Raw genomic sequence first — 24,098 nt, 5'->3', positions numbered from 1 at the left:
ATGCATATTTGTAATTCTGGGGAGATATGATCTTATTCTATTCTGACTTGTGTTCCAGGCGAACCCTAGAACGAATACACTAACTGTTTATTGCTCATTTTAAACTAATAAAGAGATTGAACTGGAGGACTCCGAGACTCTGAAAATGCATCTCTGCCACGGATTAGACCTCTCTGGTTGTTTACTTGGAAGCAGGAGCAAATCTTGCAATAATACCTAAACTCCCGACAGTCATCTTCAAAAGTCTGAGTATAAAACAAGCTTGCAAAAACTAGTTCCTTTACAGGTGCTTGATGTTGTCCTAGATATTAATGTATGCATGCGTATCTGTGGTGGCTGTCCTTAAGTGGCATTTTGTTAACTATTCAAAAGTGTACTCAAAGCGAGCTCTGGCTGATGCTTGCGCATCCACGGAGCCATCGTTGAATGAACAGGTTTTGATTAAGTAAAGCACATTCAAATATTCTCCCTGTAGATGTGCGTGCATCAGTGGTAGGAGCGATCTTTGATGAGATTTGTTAAAGCAAGTGCCATTTGAAGATGCAAGTAGTGCATGCGTGCACTTGGGGCACGTTAGAATGTCAGCGTGCGTGTGCACGCAATCAGCTCTTTTTTGAATCACATACTCGTGCTTGTGGCGCGCCCCTGCTTGCTCCCGCAAGGCGGATGCCGCCAGAAGCACGAGTATGTGCTTCCAAAAAGAGCAGAGCAATGGCTAAAGGTCCTCTTATGCAGCGCATGCGCACTGCGTATGCGAGACCTAAAAATGGCATCCAGTATGGTACCCTTTACATGGGTGTTTGTGTTTATCAGTTGTTTGAGTTGCATGGCCTCCATGTCATGAATTAATCTAACTGCTGTGGTATTATCAGGTTCATCCAGATGGAAGTTTAAGTCCCCCAATAATGTAATGGAGCTCTTGCTGGCCACCATGTCTGCTATTAAGCTGGGAAATTCCTCTAGGAACGGAGTGGGGGGTCCTGGGGGTCTATAGAGCAGTGTGCCTGAAAACGAGTTATTAGCCGATGTTTTAGGCTGAATTGTACAGTTTCACTGTTGGTGGTGGCAACGGACGATATCATGCATTCTTAGTCGTTTTTGTAAATGATTGCTACCCTGCCTCCCCTTTTTCCCATCCTGCCTTGCCTTTGGATAAGGAAATCGGGGGTTAGTCCTTGGATTATGCCAGGGGCGGACCAGTCATTCAACCACGTTTCAGTAACGAAGAGAATGTCAAGTTCTTCATTCTCTATTAGCATTATGATTTCTGTGGTGTGTGCTGGCAAGGATCTACTGTTAATAAGTCCCATTTCCCATTGCTCATTCCTTGTGGGCCTATCTAGTTGTAGTTGCCCTTCAATCTTGCCTGAGTTAAACTTAGTCCGGCAGAGAGGGCATGACATCTTCTTCAAGCTTGTAGGCGCTAGAGTAATCTCACATTGGACTCTACCGGAGTATCTCAATGAGAGTAATAATGCTCTATCATATGTGATGAGTTACCGTTTTCTGGGTTGAATCCGGCATGGTTCCTTGCCCGTGACCATGTCCGGACGCAGGCGGGCTTGCCTTAGGCGCGCCAGAAGCGTGACGCTGCCCGTCCGTGCTGCGGGCACCATAAGTAGGCTTTTGCTTAACTCAGTGGTTCCCAAAGTGTGCGCCGTGATTAGTAGCCAGGGTTGCCGCGGCGCAGGATGTGGGTCGTGGAAATTGCAGCCACAATTCCTCCCCCTCCTTTGTGCTGCCAGGTCACGTGATCCTCTTGAAGTGTTCGCTTGACCAGCTGACTGTCCTCGCATATGACACGCAGGGCTTCCACCACTCGGTTCCTGAGGGAACAGCACTCGGCTGCAACTCAACCAAGCATGGGCTTTCCGGCTGACTGAGCTCCGATCACAATCCTGTGAAACGGAACTGCATCAGTAAGAAAGGTATGTCTATTGTCCCCCATCCCGAGGGATCTATGTCTAAGAGACCTGTTGAAGTCTATTTCGCAGTGGTGGGGGTTATTACTAATTCGTCCCCTCGTATTCATTTTTAGATCTCTGGAGCCTTTGATTTTTGCCAGTCCAAGTTTATGAAAATAGGACAATGGCTGATTTATTAAATGTGGGATTGCTTTCTCGTATCATATAGCGCAACCTCGACCCGAAGGTATTGGAGCGCTTTACATCAGCACCAATTTCAGTACACAAGGGCACATTATTTTGTGTGTGTTTTTACAAGTGTCCTGAGTTTTGACTCGTTGTACAGGGGCACTGGCACAGGTGGAGGAGCGGGTGGGGAGCCTACTAGTGACGGTGTTTCAGAGAGTTATTGCTTTGCATTCTGAATGCTGTTGACGCTGTGGACGGTAGAGGGCACCTGTGAGTTGTGAGTCTCCGCGAGGATGCCAGTAAACGCCGCCGCCATCGGACGCGGCCGTTGCTGCTCTTGCTGCTGCTGTTCGTTTTTTGCTTTTTCGCTGTTGCCTTTGCTGCCGCTCCCGCTGCTCCTGCTGCCCTCCCCCCCCCCCGGCGATAGATCAGAGGGGAGAAAACCGACCCGCCATTGGGTGCGGCCGCTGCCGCTGCTGCTGCCTCTTCTGCTTCTTCTGCTGCTGTGTCCCCCCCCCCCCCAGCGAGAGAGAAAGCAGAGCGGGGGAAGGGCGGGAGAAGAGCAACAAACTGATTAAAGAGAGGGCAAAAAAGCGGCAAAAAGTGGGCACTAACTGCTGCCCCTACTACTGCCTGCTCCCTTCGCTGTCCTTCACTGTTCGAGGTTGCAGGAACCAATATAGTACGGGCAATCATGGACTACTACAGTCGCAGCGTGTATGAGGAGCCATAATTAAGGGGAGTCATAACCGAGGAGACAGCCACTGCAGGCTGCACTAGCGCCGATGCCATTGCGCTCCCCCTTCATTCCACCACTACCGCTACCACTACCGCTGGAGACAACGCTGGAAGCGCCGAGCCCAATATCAGAGGTTAGTCGCGCTGCCAGCGAAAGCAATGCAAGGGTGGGGTGATAGAGCACGCAAGCCAAGAGCCGAAGAACCCCGATAGATTGGCGTCCCGCACCTCTTTGCTCACCTAAAAACTTAAACTTAAACTTGTACTGGCAAATTGCATTCGTGACTTGCGACTTGCTACAGCGGCAGCCAGCCACATTGACAGCCACATTGACAGCTTCACGCCAGTAAAAAAGTCTTCCTGGGGGCGCTGGTGAGAGATAGTGAGCTCAGCTGCCGTTAGGCGACAAGAGGATCACCTTCAAGCTCCTCACCCACGCACACAAAGCACTCCACAACGCCGGACCAGCCTACTTGAACAGCAGACTCAGCTTCCACACCCCAACCCACTAGCTCCGCTTCGCCAGCCTCGCTCTCGCCGCTGTCCCCTGCATCCAACGTATGACCTACGGCAGCAGATCCTTCTCCTACCTCGCTGCCAAGACCTGGAACACCCTCCCTACCCACATAGGGCAGACCCAAGACCTACTCGCCTTCAGAAGACTCTTCAAACCTGGCTCTTCGAGCAGTAGCAGCACCCCCCTCACCATAGCGCCTTGAGACCCTCTGTCAAGCGTTCACACACGAGGTTCCTGTTGTTTCCTTCTTGGAGATGCACGCTCCCAACCCCCCTATGAACTAATCAGTCAGCAAGGAGTTAAGCACTTGCACAACTACGTAATCCACAAGGGAAAGGGGAAGTGGATAGAGAAACAAGACAAACAACACTGGATCTCTTCCTGAGATGGCAGCTCGGTTTCTCTTTGAAGTGTTCAAGACTTCAGGTTCATTCGTACCTTCACAAAATAACAACGATCCTTCAAGTCTCAAAATAACACTTTGCTTTTCTTTTGAAATAATGCTAAAATTACTATTACAGACCTATATCTGTGAAGCCCTTTCTAACACTCCTATGATTGTCAGGTTTCAATACTTCTGGGTTAATGCCTTAACCCCTTCGATGCTGGTGATGGAACCGTTCCGTCATCAGTCACGGCTGAGCTGTGCTGATGATGGAACGGTTCCGTCACGACCGCGCCCTGTTCTGGAATGTCCAGCACAGGGCGCGGCTACGGCGCCGCGGTCAAGGTGTTAAAGATCAATACGCAAATAAAATGAATAATCAAAACAATGCACCAAGATATCAGCAATCATTGGTTAATGGTTAGTGTTTGATTTAGTATTCAATTTCACACCAAACGTGGCCTACCTGACAAGTGTGTGCTGCTTTCCTTAAAAGGGATTCTGAGAATAAAAGACAAAAAAAGAAACAACAACAATATCCTCCTTTTAGGAAGTTTAACCTCTGTCCTGCATACGAATTCTCCTATGTCAAATTATACATTGAATACAAGTGACTTAAAGAATCTTCAAAACACTGTTTAGGGTTTTTTTTATAAAACAGTTATTGTCTCTGCTGAAATGTCAATAACGATTTTCTATATTGATTTGTCAATCAACTATGTTCATAATAAATGAAAATTGAAAATAAACTTGCTTTAAATATATGCCAAGTTCCAAAAATCCGTTTTACAATCAAGAAAATGATTTTCCAGCTCTCGAGTCTTTTACAAATAAGAAGCTTGTCTTTACCAATGCTTGTCTTTTGATCCTGAGTTGCTTGGTAACCAGATCTCTTACTTGTTTACACAGGAAATCAGATCGACGAGAGAAGGCTCAACCGGAACTGAAGATCGAGGGAACTGAAGCCTCCGGTGCCTTTCGGAGATCGGAGGACGACGAAGGAATCACAAAAGGGGAAGGTAAGTTTTTAAAGGAAAAACGGGAACTGAGGTTTTCTAAGGGAATCGGGAACAGAAGCTAGCGGGAGGAATTCCAGATGGGAGGGAAGCGGAACCAAAAGAAAGGGACTGAATCAGACGGGTCTCAGATGCCAAACAGGAACACTCACGGTGATGCTGTTGCACGAAGCGAAGCAACACTGTGAGCGAGGGCAGGGTATTTATAGTCTTTGCTTGGGTGTTCCTTCACCTGCTCACGTGTATTCAGGAAACCGTTCAAAACGTGAGAGTGAAAAGGCTCTTGGATTCAGTTCTACACGTGCATAAAACTTGAACAGTAATAATCATTGCTAGCTGCAAGAAAATGTACCAACAAACATTGCTAGCTACAAATGAATCACTAGCAGTACTTGCCACACAATAAACAGTACTTGTCACACAATACGAGAACATGCATAATTAAAGGGATTAACTTGCAATGGCATAAGAACCCATGACACCCTCACGGGTAAGTAGCGCGCTTTAGAAGTACTCTGATTGATTGATTGATAAAAGGATCAGTTGCTGTCGCCTTCAGATATGGCCGCAGTGCTTGCCGCACTATTGTAACCTCCGCTGCGCTGTCGAGCAGCGTTAATGTCTATGTCAGGTTACGAAGCTATGTTCTCACAAGCCGTGGCATACCTTATGGTTAACGCAGCAACTTTCTTTTTCTGAAAATGAAGGCGTTAACGTGGCAAGTCGTCCTGCTTGCCTTTACCATCAGAGGGGCGGGGTCGCTCACGTCCTTCTGGGGCACCCCGACCCCTGCCGTGTTCTCCACCACCGGCTTGTGTGCCCGATGTTTCCTCTGAAGAACGACGAGAATGTTGCTCAGGTACCTGAAATCTATCAGGAGACCTAATTCTTGCGTGGTTGCACAAATCATAAGTGCGCTTAGTAGACACTGGTATCGGCGAGGCCGGACGCGACCCCTGTTTCTATTGCTGCTTCCTCTGTTTTTTATTCTTCCAATTCTGTTTTGGAAAATTTGGACGGTCGTCTTTAGTAGACTTTGCCATCTGAGTCTGCGGTTGAGTTGCCGTTTTAGCAAAAGGCATAACACCCAAACTATTGCGACCAATGGTCTTATAAGCCTCCGCAATAATTCTCGGTAATGTTCGGGGTTTGACGACGTCTGGGACAAGGCGCAAAGCATTCAACACCTGAAAGTTAACCGCATCTCCCTTTACATTACAAAAGATGAGATCAGCAACTACATCAAACACTCCAAAGAGCCTCATTCTCAACTCGACAGCCGCCTCCGGACTGTGCTCATCCTGAACACGCTTGATCACAGAGGGCAAGACAGTCATAGACAGCATGCCGAAACACTTTGCATATACTGCTGCAAATACTTTACCCCAATTCTCACAATCTGTTACCTCTGGCAATAAGTCTTTCTGCAAGCTAATTGTGAGAATCCTGTGTTTTTCCACAGGAGTGGTATTAGGAAACATTGCTTCCAGTTAGTCAAATTTCTCAGCAAGCCAATAAGGCATTTCGTACTTAGTTTGGGGGTGCTTTCCCATTACCGAATTAACCGAATTAACCATGACGGGACTAATTGGCATCCCGGCCGGTCCAACTTGTTGCGCTGCAAGAAACATATTGAACTAAAGCCCTATGTACCCCAACAAAAGAGGTATAAAGTTGACACAAGTCGTCAATCGGGGCATTGAGATAACGTAGATATGGTGTGAACCCGGCTAAGACTGGCAAAGTGGCCCCAGGAATTGACAAGGGTCCTAACCGAACCGGAGTTATGGAGTGGGGGAGGGTGCCGTTAAACCAAACACGATGCTGCCATGCCGAAATTGGAATCTCTTGTGTCCTATATGGAGTATAGTTTATAGGAATCGCAGTGTGAGTGTATGTTTGGAACATATCCTCATCCGCATTTATTGCAGGAAACGTGACCCAAGAGTAGAAAAGCACTCACCACAAAGATAACAGACATACCATCGTCTGGTACTCCAAACTGCGTCAGATGACGCCGGAGCGCTGCCTGACTATGCTGAGCTATATCAATATCACACATAAGGATATAGAGAAGAAAAACTATTTATATAAATTGCAGCACAAAAAGGGTAGTTATTCAAAACGTGAACCTTTTTTATAAATCTCAAGCTTGAATTCACCTATAACACATTCGTATAGGTAGGTGAATCCGTCACGCCTGTTAACCGGAAACAGTGTTGAGGGTATTGTGGACAGATACAAGCACTAATCAAGACGTTGGGCGCCATGTTGCGGGGATTTTGCTCATGCACAGAACTATGCGCAGGAAACCAGGACCTCAGTGTATTGTATGTATGTATGTATGTATGTATGTATTTGCATACTTATATAGCGCTATGCTGTCACCCGGAGGGTATCCTGGCGCTTTGACACAACAAGCCGAACCACCGATGCAGAGCTCAGACTGCTCTTGGGAACAGATGGGTTTTGAGCCTATTTTTAAAAGCTGGGAATTCAACCTGACTCCTTGGCAAGAGCGGGAGAGAATTCCAAAGTCTGGCGGCCACAAAGCTAAACGACCGCCCACCCATCCTTATCCTCTGAACTCTGGGGACCGTCAGCAAACAGGCAGAGGAGGAGCGTAGGCTCCGAGAGGTGGAATACCAAGAGAATATGTTCTGCAGCAAAACTGGGCCCTGTCCATGCAAAGCTCTAAAAACCAGGCAGGATGCTTTAAAAAGGATACGCTGATGTACAGGCAGCCAGTGTAAATCCTGAAGTGCCGTGGTGGAAGAGGCAGCGCGCGGTCGAGAAAGTGCCAGCTTAGCTGCCATATTTTGGACCCGCTGCAGTTTGCCCACCAGCGTACTAGGCGCCTCCAGGAGCAGTGCGTTGCAGTAATCCAGTCTGCTTAGGATCAGGCCCCGCACTACCTCTGGCCTAGCCTGCGCTGGGAGCAGGGGTAGTACTTTCCGCAACATCCGAAGCAGCATCATGCAGGTGGCTACGGTTTTGTTGACGAAGATGTCCAGTTGTAGGTTGGGGCCAAACATGACCCCCAGATTTCGTGCAGACTCTGCTGCAGTCACAGCCCCGGAGAAGGTAGGGGGCCAGAAATCATCCGGTAGTGCAGGCGGGACACGGTCATTGGAGCAGTACAGCACCTCCGTCTTAGATCCATTAAACTGGAGGGAGTTGGAGCGCAGCCAGTTCGATGTGGCAGTCATACAGCGGTGGAATGTCTCTAAAGAGACAGAGTCTTTGCCCTCCAAAGAAAAGACCAATTGGGTATCGTCGGCCGAAAGATTTTATCAATATGATCAGAGGGCAGAGGTACAGATTGAATAATATGGGGCTGATGGCCGAGCCCTGCGGTACCCCCTGCCCAACTTTCCACACATCCAATTTAAAAGGCGGCAAAGCCACCACCTGCTGTCTGTTGTTAAGGTATGAGACTAACCAGTCCCTGGCCAGCCCCATAACCCCGATCTCCTCCAGTCTCTCAATGAGGATGGAGTGGCTGACCGTGTCGAACGCGGCCGACATGTCGAGCAACACTAAAAAGGCTGCCCGACCTGTGTCGACCCGCGAACGAAGATTATCCAACACGGCCACCAACGCAGATTCCGTCCCATGCGCTGGCCTGAACCCAAACTGGGCCACATCCAACCTGGTGTTATCCTCTAGGAAACTGTATAGAGAGCGGGTAACCAACTTCTCCAAGATCTTAACCAGAAAAGGGAGCAGGGAGATGGGCCTGTAATTTGACAGACAGGTGGGGTCGAGTGTAGGTTTTTTCAGGAGGGGGGAGACCACCGCCAGCTTCCAATTCTCCGGAACAGTCGCAGTAACAAGCGACTGGTGGCAGATAGAGTACACAGGGTAGAAAAGTTCTTCCTGGAATAGTTTCCAGAATTTATGCGGAAGAGGATCCAGCGGAGAGCCAGATGATACAGTCTGTGCCAATTTACAGAACTCCTCAAAAGGTGGAAAAGAGAAACAGCTCAATTGAGGTCGATTGGAGAGTTCACCCGAAGCTCCCAGACTAAGGGGAGAGCAGTTCTGCCAGGGACGACTGGGAGATTTCTCCAAAGCCTCCAGACTAGAGGAAAGGCAGCTCAGCTGGAGGCAGTTGGATGATACTTCCGAGACTGCCGAGCTGAGAAGAGAATAGTTCAGCTGGGGCAAACTAAAGGGTTCCTCCGGAGCTCCCAAGCTGAGAGGCTAACAACTCTGCCGGGGTCGACTGGAAGACTCTTCCGGAGCTCCCACACCGAGAGGGGGACAACTCGGCAGGGGTAGACTGGCCGATTCATCCGGAGCTCCCGGGCTAAGAGAAGAGCGACACAGCTGGGGTCGACTGGAGGACTCTTCCGGAGCTCCCAAGCCGAGGGGCGAGTAGGTCGGCCGGGGTCGACTGGAAGGTTCTACCAGAGCTCTTGACTGAGAACAGCATGGGAGACCTCCTGGGGAAGCCTGACTAGATAAGCTGTCCAAGGAGACCGACAGAGGCGAGACCCCAAAAACCCACCTCAGTGCCCAGAACCCCTATCCAACTAGCATCAGTGTCTCATTCGTTCTCCGTACTACAGCAAAGCTACCAATGATTAGAAAACCCAGTGACTTTGGGACCTCTCAGGAATAGTGGGAATCAAGAACACTCTTTCATTTTTATTCTCATAAAGGTGCACAATGTGAGTAATCAGAGACAAGGTACAGTTTAAAATGTTTATTTCAACTACGTGCTCTAAGATGCAGTATATTTGCTAACATAAGTAAAAATATGCAAAAAATCAATACAATCAGCATTGTTACAATTCCATAAAATACAAAGGGAGAAATCATATTATAATGATAGTGGAACCTGGTCTATAGCGCCTTGTGTACTACCCTCCCCTTGCTAGGTATTATAATAATAGAGGATCTCTAGGTTAAAACGGGGACCGCATACCTCCAAAGTCAGGTGAAGTGAATCACATCCCAGCTCAGCACAGTTCTTTGTCGATTGAAAGTTTTTTCCAAGTGCCAGTCTCATGCATGCAATGCAATATTAAAAGCACCAGAGTATCAGAAATGAGAAGCTGTGTTCGTGTTGTGTCTAGAGCGTGGGCCGATCAACCTGCATCAACAGCATACATTGTTATTTTAACCTTGAACACTTTGTGCAGACTTGAGGTCGCAGTCTGAGTCTAGAGATGTAAAAAACAGATCATTCTCATGTGAAGGAAAAGCAAGCAGTTTGTCTTTATAAAAACAGAGACATGTAGTGTCATGTGCAAAAGCAGCAAAATGGCGCTTGAGCAACTAACTCACTTATACTACGTATTCATCCCTACACTTTTACAGGTAGCATGAACAGGAACACTTGGATGTTTTCCTTTGTAACTCTTCATCGCTAAATAAAAACCACCATTGTTTCTTTTCTTTTATTCCACATTGTGCTAGTCTCCCAGTGGATTTCCTGTTATATCACTTTTTTTTTCTATGTGTACCGAAGTGAACAATCACTGGGAACAGACACTTTTATTATTCTACAAATCTTTGGTTTTCTTCTTTTCTTCTAGTCGAGTCTTCATTCATCTGGTATCTGAATATCCCACATAATTATATATTTGTTCCTGTAATTCCTTCATCTCACAATAACTGCACTGTTCTGCTCCTGTCTATGTCCTCAGATGAGTCAATATTATTGTTAATGTTCTTAATTTCTTTCTGAATTCATTGCATCTCTAGGATTATTTCTAAGTGAGTTAAATGAAGGTGTTTGTACGCTGAGGCTATGTAGGATCAGAAATTGACAAAAGCTCGTCACACTTTTAGTGCAATTGTAAGGTTTACCCCAGGTGTGTTCGCAATTGACAAAATCACTTCTGACATTTATTGCAATGCTCTTTTTTACTCTGTGTGTGTTAGTTGATGTATCCGTAGGTTTAATAACTGACAGAAGATATTCACACATTCGCTGCACCTGAAAGGATTTTTCTCTGTGTGCATTAACTGATTAATCCTTAATGCGGAAGATGCACTAAAGGTACTTCTACACTCATTACAGTTGTACGTATTTACAGAGTGTGTGCAAGCTGATGTCTACATAGGCTTGATAATTGAGTACATTTCTTCACACATTCACTGCGCTTGAATGGCTTTTCTTCTGCGTGTGTTCGCTGATGCTTGCTTAGGATTTAAAAGATTCTTTTCCTTTTGAGCTCGCTGATGATTTCTTAATGTTGAAGAGTAAGTAAAACTACTTCCACATTCACTGCAATGGTAAGGTTTTTCCCCAGTGTGTATTCGCTGATGTCTCCGGAGGCTGGTTAACCGACTGAAGCTCTTCACACATTCACTGCACTGGTATTGTTTTTCCCCTGTGTGTATTCTCTGATGTGTGCGGAGATATGTAATGTGACTGAAGCTCTTCACACATTCACTGCACTGGTATGGTTTTTCCCATGTGTGTATTCTCTGATGTGTGTGGAGGTGTGTCATTTGACTGAAGCTCTTCACACATTCACTGCACTGGTATGGTTTTTCCCCTGTGTGTATTCTCTGATGTATGCGGAGATATGTAATGTGGCTGAAGCTCTTCACACATTCACTACACTGGTATGGTTTTTCCCCTGTGTGTGTTCTCTGATGTGTTTGGAGGTCTGCTAACCGACGGAAGCTCTTCACACATTCACTGCACTGGTATGGTTTTTCCCCTGTGTGTATTCTCTGATGTGTGTGGAGGTCTGTATTTCGACTGAAGCTCTTCACACATTCACTGCACTGGTATGGTTTTTCCCCTGTGTGTATTCGCTGATGTGTTTGGAGATGTGCTAACAGACTGAAGCTCTGCACACATTCCTTGCAATGGTAGGATTTTTCCCCTGTGTGGATTCTCTGATGTGTGTGGAGGTTTGATATATGACTAAAGCTCTTTAAACATTCATTGCAATGGTATGGTTTTTCCCCTGTGTGTATTCGCTGATGTCTTTGGAGATGTGATAACTGACTGAAGCTCTTTACACATTCATTGCAATGGTATGGTTTTTCCCCTGTGTGTGTTCACTGATGTCTTCGGAGGTCTGTTAACTGACTGAAACTCTTCACACATTCAGTGCAATTGTATGGTTTTTCCCATGTTTGTATTCGCTGATGCTCTTTTATGGTTTCTAATTGGCTAAAGTTCTTGACATATTCAGTGCAATTGCACGATTTTTCTCCTGACCGTGTTTCCTGAAGGGTCAGCATAGTTAATAAACCACTTGCGTTATTTTCACATTCCCTGTATGTGTGTGATATTTCCGATTTAACAATAAAATACAAGACTCACTAAATACCTGCCACATTCATAATATCAGTAAGACTTTCTTGTGGGTGATTGCATCTTTAGATTGGATAAGGGCTTTGCATGCTTGCGGGTAAAGCTTAATATTCCTTCCGGTAGGTGCAAATTCTGTACTTCAGAGAGCAGAACTCCGCTTTCCTTTAGCCTTCAGTTGTTAGGCTCCACTTCATTGTGTTTTTCCCTGGTGCCTGCGGTTTGGCTAGAAAGTGTTTGCAATACACCTAGAGCACTGAATGCTGGTCTGACGCCAGTTTAGATAGCGAAGCACTGCTCTAGCAATATCATGATGGTGAAGCGACTTGTAATGTGTACAGCTACTCCAAAGAGTGTCCCGGGGCAAAGCACAGGTCAGAAAAGAAAGTAAATCAGTTTGTTTCAAACATGGACAAAAGGTTTTCAACCTTTTTTAAACATTTTCATGTTGCTAACAGCTCAAAGCTGAGGAGGGAGTTTGTTCCAAGCTATGGATCCCAAATAGACACGAGACCTTCCTCCAACTCTCATACCGGCCTCATGATCAAAGCTGGTGTTGGACGCTTGTTTATGCAGCAGGTGGTTTGTCAGTGTTGTTGTCTTGGTTTTGTTGAGGTCATTTCTTCGTCTTGGGGTGTCGAGGTGCAGATCTCAGACTCGGACACTCACTGAATTGCCTTTGACTGCTTCTTCCTGGATCTGTTCTCTGCCTCTGATTGCACTGATGTTTTTGGAGCTCGTTATTTTTGATAATTTTTGCAGGTTTGATGTGTTATCTTCATTATTCATAATCAATCCGTGCACTTAAGGCTTATTCTCTGTTGGATGTAAAGAAATGCAATATTACTAAATGCAAATGTAATAGAATGTGAATACACAATATTTAACCAGCTGGATAAGACATCTCTTCTCTACCATATTTAAAATTTAGTAAGGAACATTTTACCATACATGGATATTTCATTAAAACTGTGGTTGAACATGTCACATCTTATTTACTTCTGAAAAGGCAGTGATTTACCATTGTTCAGAGTAAATTACTAACGAAAGGGCAGCCACAGAGCACTCGTGCTACAGGTACATTTTGGGTAGATACACATGGACAAGATTTCATTTAAACAGAACAGATTGTGGAAAAAGAGAGGAATCAGGAAGCGCTGCCGTTAATTCAGTTTCAGGAAGTATCTACCAAAGGTAGCTCTTCAGGAGTGGATAACAAAGGTAACTGTTCAGGAAGTGTATAACAAAGGTAACTCTTCAGGAAGTGTATAACAAAGGTAACTCTTTAGGAAGTGTATAACAAAGGTAACTCTTCAGGAAGTGTATAACAAAGGTAACTCTTCAGGAAGTGTATAACAAAGGTAACTCTTCAGGAAGTTTATAACAAAGGTAACTCTTCAGGAAGTATACATGACAAAGGTAACTCTTTAGGAAGTAGCTACCAAAGGTAGCTCTTCAGAAAGTGTATAACAAAGGTAACTCTTCAGGAAGTATTTAACCAAGGTAACTCTTTTGGAAGTGTATAACAAAGGTAGCTCTTCAGAAAGTGTATAACAAAGGTAGCTCTTTAGGAAGTATATATGACAGAGGTAACTCCAGACACCTTTTTCCACAATGCTTTCCTGTTCACACTGGATCAGCTCAAATGCCAACTCCTGCCTTTACCTTGCAGCTCATTAAGAGTCTTTCTATGAGTGCGACGGCCCTAATGATCGCCGTACTCAGGGTTGCGGTCCAAATGCCACCATCTTGGCAGACTGATTGGCGTATTATAATTGTGATGGTGGGATAGCCCCCTCCCGCCAGGATCAAGGATCCCGCTGTGGAGGCAGTCTGCAAACACCCTGAATATGTTGGCAGTGCCAATGCCGACATCGCCGAGCATATTACGGTCTGCATATCCGCTGCCCTTTTCCTGGCGGGGACCCCACCATGAAAAGGATAAAGGACATGCAGGTAAGGAGGCCCTCACAGGGCCCCGGCCGATTCTGCTCCTGGGGTTGTATGCTGGGGGCACATGTTGTGCCACCCTATGGAATTGCACCCTTGTTCCTGCACAGTGTGGCATGCATGACATGGTGCAGGAACATGCTGCAGGCACTCTTAAGGTGGTGGTATGCTGTTCAGGCTCTCTAATGAGCCTAATACAGCCGCCGAGAGACCGCAGCTGCACCACCCAACCACCCTGGATTTAGGTCATAATCCGGCGGCGGGCTCTCAATGGGCTTGGCAGTCTGCCTGGTACCTCCGCTGTGGTAGTCCCATTGGAAGACCGCCACATTCGTAATAAGGTCCTAAGTCACCTTCAACACATTTTACAGCCCTCCTGGCTCAAGCATTTCTGGATCCTTCTAACCTGGAAGACTGGAGCATTAACCTGAGTTGAGGTGGATTTTCTATCAGCGTAATATATACCCATCTCCCTTGAACTATTGACGGATTCTGCCCTGAAAGACAACTTAAAAAGTGAGTCTTTAGTTCTTCCTAAAGTAGGTAAAGTTAAGATCCTGTTGTATTTCAATCAGCAGCTCCTTCCAGGGTTTTCTGTAATATCAAGCATCCAACAGATGTGTGCATATAAATAATTGTTTTTGTTTTTCAACATTTACAAGATATTTGACTTATTGTGGTCTGTCTGAAGGCCAGGATGATACTTTGAAACTCAACAGGGCTTTGGTAGAGCGAAAGGGGATGTCGATTGTTCACAGGTGAAGTCACATTCCTCCATTCCCATATTTCTTTTATCCAGTTTTATCTCATTCCATGTCCTTCAGCTCCCCTACTCCCCTCGGTCTGTGTACTCACTCTACAGGGTTCATTGTTGGGTGAGGCAGGACACACACTTGAAGCGAGCACACAGCAGATGCAGATAAAGGCCTGATAGTCAGGAGGCCGTGGTTGGCAGTACGGAGCTCACAAGCTTCATTTCAGAAGCTCGTCTGGGAGGTACTAACTGAGGAGGCGCACAGGAAGGTGCCTATTAGCTATAAACAGAGGTAGTGCACAGGTGGGTGCTTGTGAGGTATAAACGGAGGAGGTGCACATATAGGTACCTATGAGGTACAAACAGAGCAGGTGCACAGGTAGGTGCTTATGAGGTATAAACAGAGGAAGTGCACAGGTGGGTGCTTGTGAGGTATTAACAGAGGAAGTGCACAGGTGGGTGCTTGTGAGGTATAAACAGAGGAGGTGCACATATAGGCACCTATGAGGTACAAACAGAGCAGGTGCACAGGTGGGTGCTTATGAGGTATAAACAGAGGAAGTGAACTGGTAGGTGCTTCAGTGCCTCTGGGACTATATCTGCTCCTAGGCCCTCTTCCTATAATGCTGGTTCTCGCTCCTTCTACAACACTTGCTGCAGACATGGGGCCTGATTTAGAGTTTATCTGACAGGTTATTGCTTCAAACATGACAGATCCCGTCCGCTTTATTACAATTGCCACAGAATATAATGTACTTTTAATAGGGTGGACGGGACATCTGCCACATTTATGACAGAATAAACCATCCGCCTAAATATAAATCGGGCCCCTGGCGGACATTGTGTCCAGTGTCTTTTCAGTGCTGGAAAGCATCCATTGCATTAACGGCACAGTATTATCTCACCACTGCTGTGACTTGCAGTCATAAGGCCATTATGAACGGTCTAAGTTGTGTGCCAGAATGCCTTTGAATAGTTTAGCATGAGCGTTTAGGAGGGAGATGGGTCTGTATGATGAGCAGGACATGGGGGTTTTCCAGGGCCTGTGAATAACCTTCATTACTGTTTCTCTCTTGGTGTCAGTGGGCTTGACTGTGTCCCCAGATGAGTTGTTTGCAGCTTATCTTATTTATGCTCAAAGAGTTGGAGTTTTTAGGACTAAGCAGCTCTTTCAACAATGTTTGAAAACAAAATTAGTCAGGTGATTGCTGCCAGGTGCAAATGTTTTGCATGTGTAGAATCACACACTAGTAAATGTAGCTCACGCATGCTTCACCTTGTCAGTTTGTGAATGACCGCTAACTTGTGAATAAGTGAAAATTCACAGACCCCAATCTGACTCTTTCTGACACTTAGAGTTTCACTTTAACAAAATGCGGGAGTAGCTCTCCTTCCAGGGTAGGAAGAGAAATGGATCACCCTCTAAACGTGGTGGCGAGTAGTGCTATACGGTTCATAGCACCATTTATGCGAGCATAAGTGGGGAAATGGTACAATGCACTGGGAAAATGGCATGTGATGACAATGTGACATGACCTTCCCACTACACATACTTTTACACTTTTTTTGGGCTGTCTGTGTCCAGTTTATCAAGGCTCAGGGTCTAGTTTCAAGTCAAGAGATAGTGCAGGATTAGACTAATTATAATGTCATACATTCCAACAAATGCCTTAACCATGTATGCCTTTACCCTGCATATGCCTTAAACACGTAACACCTTTACCACGCAAGTCTTTACCATGCATATGCCTTAACCATGCAAGTCTTTACCATGCATATGCCTTAACCACGCATAATGATTTACAACAATGGCCCTGCCATAAACCACCTCAAAATGACTTTATCCAAAGGACGATCAGCCGTACTCTCACTCCGTGTGCCACGAAGACGACAAACCATTGTCCAAGTGCTCACTACTGTTTTATTAATTCTATAATGCAGCAAAACCCAACACAGGATGCCTACGCGTTTCGGCTCACGCCTTCAACCGAGCAACCCAGTGTACCACAACCACAGTGTTTTTAAAACAAACATCACATGATCACTACACATTTAAGGTCTCCAACGCGGCTGTCCTCTAATCATCTATTACACGTTTTGTGATATACTGCTCCAATTCCCCTTGTAATTCCTCATTTCGCCCACATTGTCACATAGAAATGTTGGCAGTTTTCAGTGTTAAAGTAAAAAGATTCTCTATATTTCCAGATTTCATATTTATGGTGGGGCAGATATCTGCTTTTACCAGCCCCATTTGAACTAAAGAGATTATACGTAATGAGGCTTACCCGCTGGCTGACCTCCAGACTGTCCTGGGGCTTGTCTTTATGGCTGCTCCACCTTCAATTCTCTGTGGTTCACAAGTAACGTTCCCCAACGAACAGGGCTCTTAACACCTTAATATCTCGGTGGGATGGTGTACTTGCTTGCAGCACATACAGGAGATCACCATATCTAATTAAGTTGGCCAAACTTTATGACAAGGCCTAGAACACAAGCAAAGGTAATGCGCTGGGCAGCTTCCCGTACTTAGCTGTGTTCACATTCAGCCCTGTTAAGCACTGCCATGCTCCCCGATGGAACTTCCCGCCACTGACGGGGCGATAATCATTCCCAACTCTAAAGCAGATGTATTTCACGAATAGAACAATATCCAAGGAGTCTTTACTCTTCTATACAGCATCCCTCTCGCAAATAACATTTGTTCTCCAGCAAGGCTAGGTTACAGCAGTAGCCAGTGTGTCAGGAGCTCCAGTCTAAGAAAGACATTCCCTCTTTGACCTATGTTAAACTGTGAAATACAGCAATAATTAGGAGTTCAGTGAGCCCTGGTGCCACTGCACCTGCTGCGCAAAAGGAAGCCACGCCTCTAGTTTGAAAGTAGGAATGGAGGAAAAACAATCCGTGTTTGGGATAAATGTGATTACATAGAAAATTGCGGGTGTGCTCATGACATTTAATATGTTTTTTAAATTGTAAGGCAGGCTTGGGGAATACCTCATTAAAAGAGGCTTTCTATCTTCTATAGCAGAAAAGGGTGTACCTACAAAGAGATACACATACAAAGGTTTGCTCAGGTCCACAAACACACACACAAAATATGAACACACATAGAAGAGTCGGCGTAGTTGGCGGAGTACCACTATACCGAATTCTGTGGAATTGATCAAAAACTTTGTGAATTCTGCTCCGCAACTGCATTCCGTCTCACCACAATTAAGAAAACAGAATCCTCACATACCCTTGGGAAAACGACAAGTAACATTATCACATGCTAAAATGCATATAATCATCTAACAAAAGTGAAAATAAAAATACAGCAAGCAGTGAGAGACGTGATGATTCTGGGGTCCTTCCTAACCTAGGGAGAGGACCAAGAAGAATCCTTGAACACAAACAGCACACGATGCTGACATGATTTGGTGATGGTCCCATCCTCCTAGGACCACCCCAAGCACAGGTATGGGCAAAAATACAATCCCAACCAATGGCCCTGCAAAGCATTATGGGACGAAATTCTAGAGTGCAGTGAATATTATAGTATCCAATATCAAAACCCTCCTCAGGGGTAGGCTCTCCGGCTCAGCTGATAGCTAATACAATAATATTCACTAAACTCTAGAATCTTGCCCCATAATGCCCCGTTTTCAGCAAGCAAGAGCATTTTTTTCTGTTCTCGCTTGCTAGAAGTGGAACACAGTTTGCTGTGGCTTGGCCGGAGCGGTATAGCTCCCGCCAAGCCACAAAAACCAGCTATGTCCCAGGGGTGGGCACCCCGGGAAATAGCAGGAGTCTGCCCTGGGGGTACCCTGGGCCATTATTGGCTGCAGGTTCTTCATATTTTCCCCAGGGCTGCGGAGGGGCCATGTGACCCCCGCAATACATTTAACAAAAAGAGGTGGCAGTCCCTAGGGTTGCAGGGGGGTCTGTGTGGCCCCCACACATCAATTAAAATTAGAGCCCTGATCTACCTGATTGTTTTAATTGTGCCGAGGGAGACGCGGCAAAGATATGTAACAAGTCAATTGTATGCCTACTTTATGCAGATGATATTGTATTAATGGACCTAACCCCTATTGGGTTGAACAGATAGTTGATTTCCTTGCAGAACTATACAGTCGATCACTTTTCGAAAATAAATGTTTCAAAAAGTATAATTTTAGTAATGAAAAGTAAGAAAAATAGAAAATTATGTAATTTCAATGGGCATATAGGTTATGAAAAATTGGAGGTTGTAGATTCATATCCTTATTTAGGGAAATTAATAGCAGGTAGCACAAAGAACAAACTCCATATTGAACACAGCGCAGCTAAAGCAGTATCACACGCCAATGGTTTGTGTATTTTTTATAATGCTATGGGCAGAAGGCATTTCTTACATTTATTAATGGCTTTTAAAGTAAACATTCCATCAACGCTGCTTTATGCCATTGAATCCATCCCCATCAAAGATTGGAATTTTTTGGACAGAATTGAAGGTCAGATATTATGCAAATTATGTCATTTTAATACTTTAGTTCCATCGGCTTCTATTAGGCTGGAATTTGGCTTAATAAGCTCCTACATTCAAGGTTTAGCTAGGGTTTTACGTTGGGGATACTAGTTGAAAAATTCAAAGCGAGACTCATTAAGAGGGATCATGTGTCAAGAAGTTTTTGGAGTTCGGGCAACTAATTATTCCTTTTATCATTATTTTTTATTTGCACAAAAAACCTTCTCTATACAAGAAGATTTAGTGAGTACTCTTCTTCCTTTAGAATTCAAATCTTTCTTAAAAACCTTTAGTGGTAAGAATAGTTTTTTTTTTTTCAGAACAAAATTTTATTGGTTTTAGAAGCTGATAGAATACAGGAAATAGATCACCGCTCCCAAGAATCAGAGAGACAGTGTACTCATAAAAGGATCTCGTTCAAATACATTCAGTCAACATTCCCCCCGTGCCCCACCCTCCGCTAACCCACCCGGTACCCACCCACATCCCCGCACGGTGTCAACAGTGACCATCAAGAGGAGCTTAGCAATTAGAAGAGCTGCATGTGTACCTCTTTACCCAGAGTCAGGTAGGGCGCGATCTATGTCGGTGGCCCGAGGCGCCGGGGGGTCCAGCAGTAGGCCCCGGTAGTCCGCCCACTTCTTCCAGACCTTAAAGTGTTGTAGGGCACCCCCTAGGCTCAAAAATTGCGCGTTCCAAACCCATACTATAGTCCAAGCCCCGTTTCCATACTGCCAGCAACGGGGCCCAAGGTGCCAGGTAAGATTAGTTTTAATAGAGACATTGGATTCTGTAATTCCAAAAAGAGACTTGAGTTAATTGTAAGGAAAAACACACCAAAAATTCCCAAAAATATGTATATTGAAATTTAGAGTATGGACCCCGAAGACTTCTCACACTATGTCGCATGAATCTTCTATCTCTAAACAATCTAACTGCACACTGGTCCCCAAATCTGAGTAATGGAAAAATCTGTAACCTTTGCAATCTGAGTGTTCAGACCATGGATCATGTTTTGTTTGCATGTCCCGCATTGACGTCGAGCCGCCGCCGTTGGCTACGACCAATGTTCTTACAAAATGGCGTCAAAAATGTAACTTCAGCACGCATTTTTCAATTTTGTCCAAAAAATGAAGCGGTGTGTTTAAAACTTTTTAATTATTTTAAGGAGTTTATGTGTATATTTTAATCCTGTTTTCTACGGTTGTTCGCACAAGAGGGATATGCTGTGTTCTTGTTCCACCTTCCGTTCCGCTGCTAGCTTAAAATCTGTGATAAAGTGAGATACTGGACTGCGTTCACACAAGTATTGCTGCTACTGTATTGCTTTCTGGTTAGGATAGGATATGTTATATAAATTTTGTTTGCTGCTAAAATCAAAAAGGCGGCTGAGGATGAATTCTACATTTTTATCTTGTATTTTAAATTGTTGATATTTATTGCCCCCGGTTCACTTTAGTTCTTTCAGGATACATCTTGCCATTTTATTCCGTTTACTGTTTGTGGAATGAGTGCTGCTATATTTACATTTTCTTGTATTAACTTGTATGCATTTTATGTGGACCTCATTTGAGTTCCAAATCTTAATAAATATTTGAATCAAATTTAATAGAGCCCTGGAGAGGTGGTCCCTGGGTCTCCGGGAAGACCACGCAGGCCCCCCCTTCCAAATTGACAAAAGGCCCAGGGAGATGGCATTCCCCGGGGCCACAGGGGCTCTGTGTGGCCTACCACATTGTCGAGCCCTGTACAGCCTCCCCCACTGCCCAGGAACCACCACCTCCCAGGTGCTTATTTAATTATAGTTGGGGGGGCTCTTTGACTCCCCACCTGCGCCGGTGTCTGCCACCTCCCTGGGGCTTTCTCTTTACACAAAGCTTGGGTCGCGCGGACCCCCCTTCCTCCACCCTGGGGGCTGCCACCTTCTCAGTGCTTTAATTTCTCCGTGGCCTTGGCGGCAGCTGATTAGGTGCTGATCTGAGGGGGCGGGGACGGGCAGCGAGATGAGTGGTGAGGATGGTGCGCTGCTAAAGGAAGGGACAGCCTGGGATGGAGGGAGAATGAAGGCAATGGTAATGGGATAGACAGAACGAGAAAAAGTTTGCAAATATGGAGAGGGGAAATCAACGAAAGAAAGGATGGCAATGAGATAGGAAAACAGGAAATGAGACAAGCAAAATGGTGGCAGCAGCTGTGGATAAGCCCCGTCCTTTTCAGACTGGGGGGGGGGCGAGCTCAGCCATGACACCACCACGTTTCTCCAAGGCGAAGCAGGAATGCCTCGGAGGCTTGTTTTTTGTTCTCTCCTCTTCCCATTGGCTGGAAGGTAAAATTCCAGCCAATGGGAAGAGGAAAGAAAGAAAAGAGAAAGAATGTAAAAAACACACCCCCTAATCCCAAAAAGACAGGGCTTAAACGGAGTGACGCCCCTCTCCTCCAATGGCTGGCCTCCGTTTAGGAAGCCAGCCAATGGAGAAGAGGGGCGGGTTCAAGCCCCCATACTAAAAAACATAAAATCTCGACAGCGAGACTGCGCAAGCGCAGTCTTCGCTAGGCCGAGACGTAAAAAGCAGGTTTTAGACGGGTGAGACCAGCTATTATCTTTTTATAACTACTCTCTAATGACACTGTTTTGCATATGCTTAACTTTTTACTGGTCGCTGTTAGCCTCAGGTCAAGCTGGAACTCCCTCCCGACCCACCTCGGTCTGACCCAGGACCACCTTGCCTTCAGGAAGCAGCTCAAGACCTGGCTGTTCGAGCAGTAGCGGACCCCCCCTCCCCTAGCGCCTTGAGACTCTCCGGGTGAGTAGTGCGCTATATAAATGCTGTGATTGATTGATTGATTGATTGAGATGAACTTTTGTACTGTAATTCATGAATTTTTATCTTGGATTTTGATTAACTTAGACATATTATATTTGTAAATCTGTAACTTGGAAGATGGTTTATCATTTTGTAAATGACCTTTATTGTTTTCTTTTATAAAACTGAATAAGGTTTGTTGATAATAATCACTAGGGGATTCAACATGATAGCATGGTATCCCTCACAATAACTCCAGGAGTCACAGTCCACACAATGTACATGCTTTGTTCCCCCTACTCCAACCTTACATATACCCCCAATCACCTGCCCAAAACTCTGCCTGCTGATGCCAATGTGGTACTCCGTCAACCCGCAGACAATATTTTTGGCCCCTTTGAAAGTGCCCATACAATAAAAATGCTGCAGTTGTAAACACATATCAACTACCATTTGTTGTGTTTGAAACATTTTATTGAATAATAAAACCTAATAAACATAAGCTGATTATTAAAGCAAAACAGAACATCAGTTGCCATACACATAAGAGACGAAAGGTGTACATAAAAATCAACAAACTGTAACTTAGCAAAGTTAGGAACAGCACAATTCTTAATTTCGGGCAGTCTTTAAAGTTCAACAATAGAAACATTCATAAAGAACAGGAAAGGAAAGAAAGAAGGTGGGATACAGTGGTTTCATTAATGTAATGCTTGCTACATATAGAAAAACAAATACTAATTATTTTCCTTAAGCAATAAAGTCCTCACATTAAAATACTAAGAGAGATATATTGAACAATGAACATTTCATGTGTAATTAGAATTCAATTTGAATATTTTAACCTTCTCAGCATTATTTGATTACAACCTGAATGCTTTCTTGAAAGGACCCACCTCATGGGGTTCAAAATGACATCTTTTCTAACAATAGGATTAAAATGAGAAACTTGAATTTCAATTCGATTTTTTGATTTAAGCCTTTTTAGAGATCAACAATTTTAAATATATACAAAATCCATACACTTTTGTAAAATTGTCACCTAAACTTGAATTCAATCCACCTTTTGATTAAACACTTCCCATTCCAGCAAGCATCACAGGACCACTTGTTGTTATCTTCCCAATTAGTGATCATGTTTCAGATGGCAACAACAATAAATATGTTTAGAATTTTACCTCCGAAAGCAAAAACATGCTATTTCTGAATCATGGTGCACAATAAAATGTAGGAACAGAAGGGCATCTTTAGGTATAGCATTCATTAAGGTTTGACCAGGCTTGAAACTAGAGTTCCTAAACTTTTGGACATTTAAATGTCATATTTTAAAAGAATTCACACAGACACAGCATGAGCTCCGTGAAAAATTGAAGATGAGTGAATTGTACTTAGACAACATGTGCTGATTAGTAATCTATTGATGTAAATAAAATACAGTGGTAAGGCAATGCTTGTGGATCTAATCTATTCAGATTTTAACTCCATAGTTTGTTCAATAAATTGACTTTGAAGGTCCATCTCTCAGATCAGTTCTATTCCAGTTTTAGTTGCAATAACACTAAAAGAGATCAATAATAATTAGGTTTTAAAAGCCATGGGTGGAATAGATCCTTGGTCTAAATCTAGATTATTGTCTGCAATAGAAACCTGTACAAATAGATCAAATATAAAAGCATTGAAAATGTTTATTATAGTGGTTTAGAGTAAACACAGATAACACACATTGTTCCTGGAACTCAGAAAATATATCGAAAGATTATGATTACAACCTATTTTATGTCCAGAGACCGGTTTAGATGCTTTCCTGTTTAAGTGACAACATTTGCAAATATATTTAAGAAAACATTAAAGCTGGATGTCAGAAATTCTGTCTTTAAGCATTGTGTAAGAGTTATGTGTGATTGTTTTTATTTGATCTGAAGCAACACTAACACTAAATAGGTACGTGCACCGGTTATCATTCAACTAACATTATTAGCAAACTTAATTTGGAGGGAATTGAGAACAATTGACTCATGTACCAAGGGTTTTATGTTTAAAAAATCCACTGGTTCGGTAATTCCC

The 24,098-nt window shown here is 44.5% G+C and overlaps 1 protein-coding gene across 1 annotated transcript in view; it reads left to right on the top strand.

Moving 5' to 3' along the window:
- LOC144805774 (uncharacterized) overlaps nucleotides 1-24,098 on the top strand; it is a 399,726-nt gene that overhangs the window by 197,675 nt on the left and 177,953 nt on the right. Inside the window, 1 exon segment of the mRNA XM_078672261.1 lies at nucleotides 4,643-4,752. Within this exon segment, the coding sequence (XP_078528387.1) occupies nucleotides 4,643-4,752 (110 nt within the window).

The sequence above is a fragment of the Lissotriton helveticus genome (assembly GCF_964261635.1).
Source record: "Lissotriton helveticus chromosome 1_1 unlocalized genomic scaffold, aLisHel1.1 SUPER_1_unloc_24, whole genome shotgun sequence".
NCBI classification, from domain to species: Eukaryota; Metazoa; Chordata; class Amphibia; order Caudata; family Salamandridae; genus Lissotriton; species Lissotriton helveticus.
The sequence above is the reverse complement of the archived record's forward strand: the minus strand, read 5'-3'. Positions and strand labels throughout refer to the sequence as shown.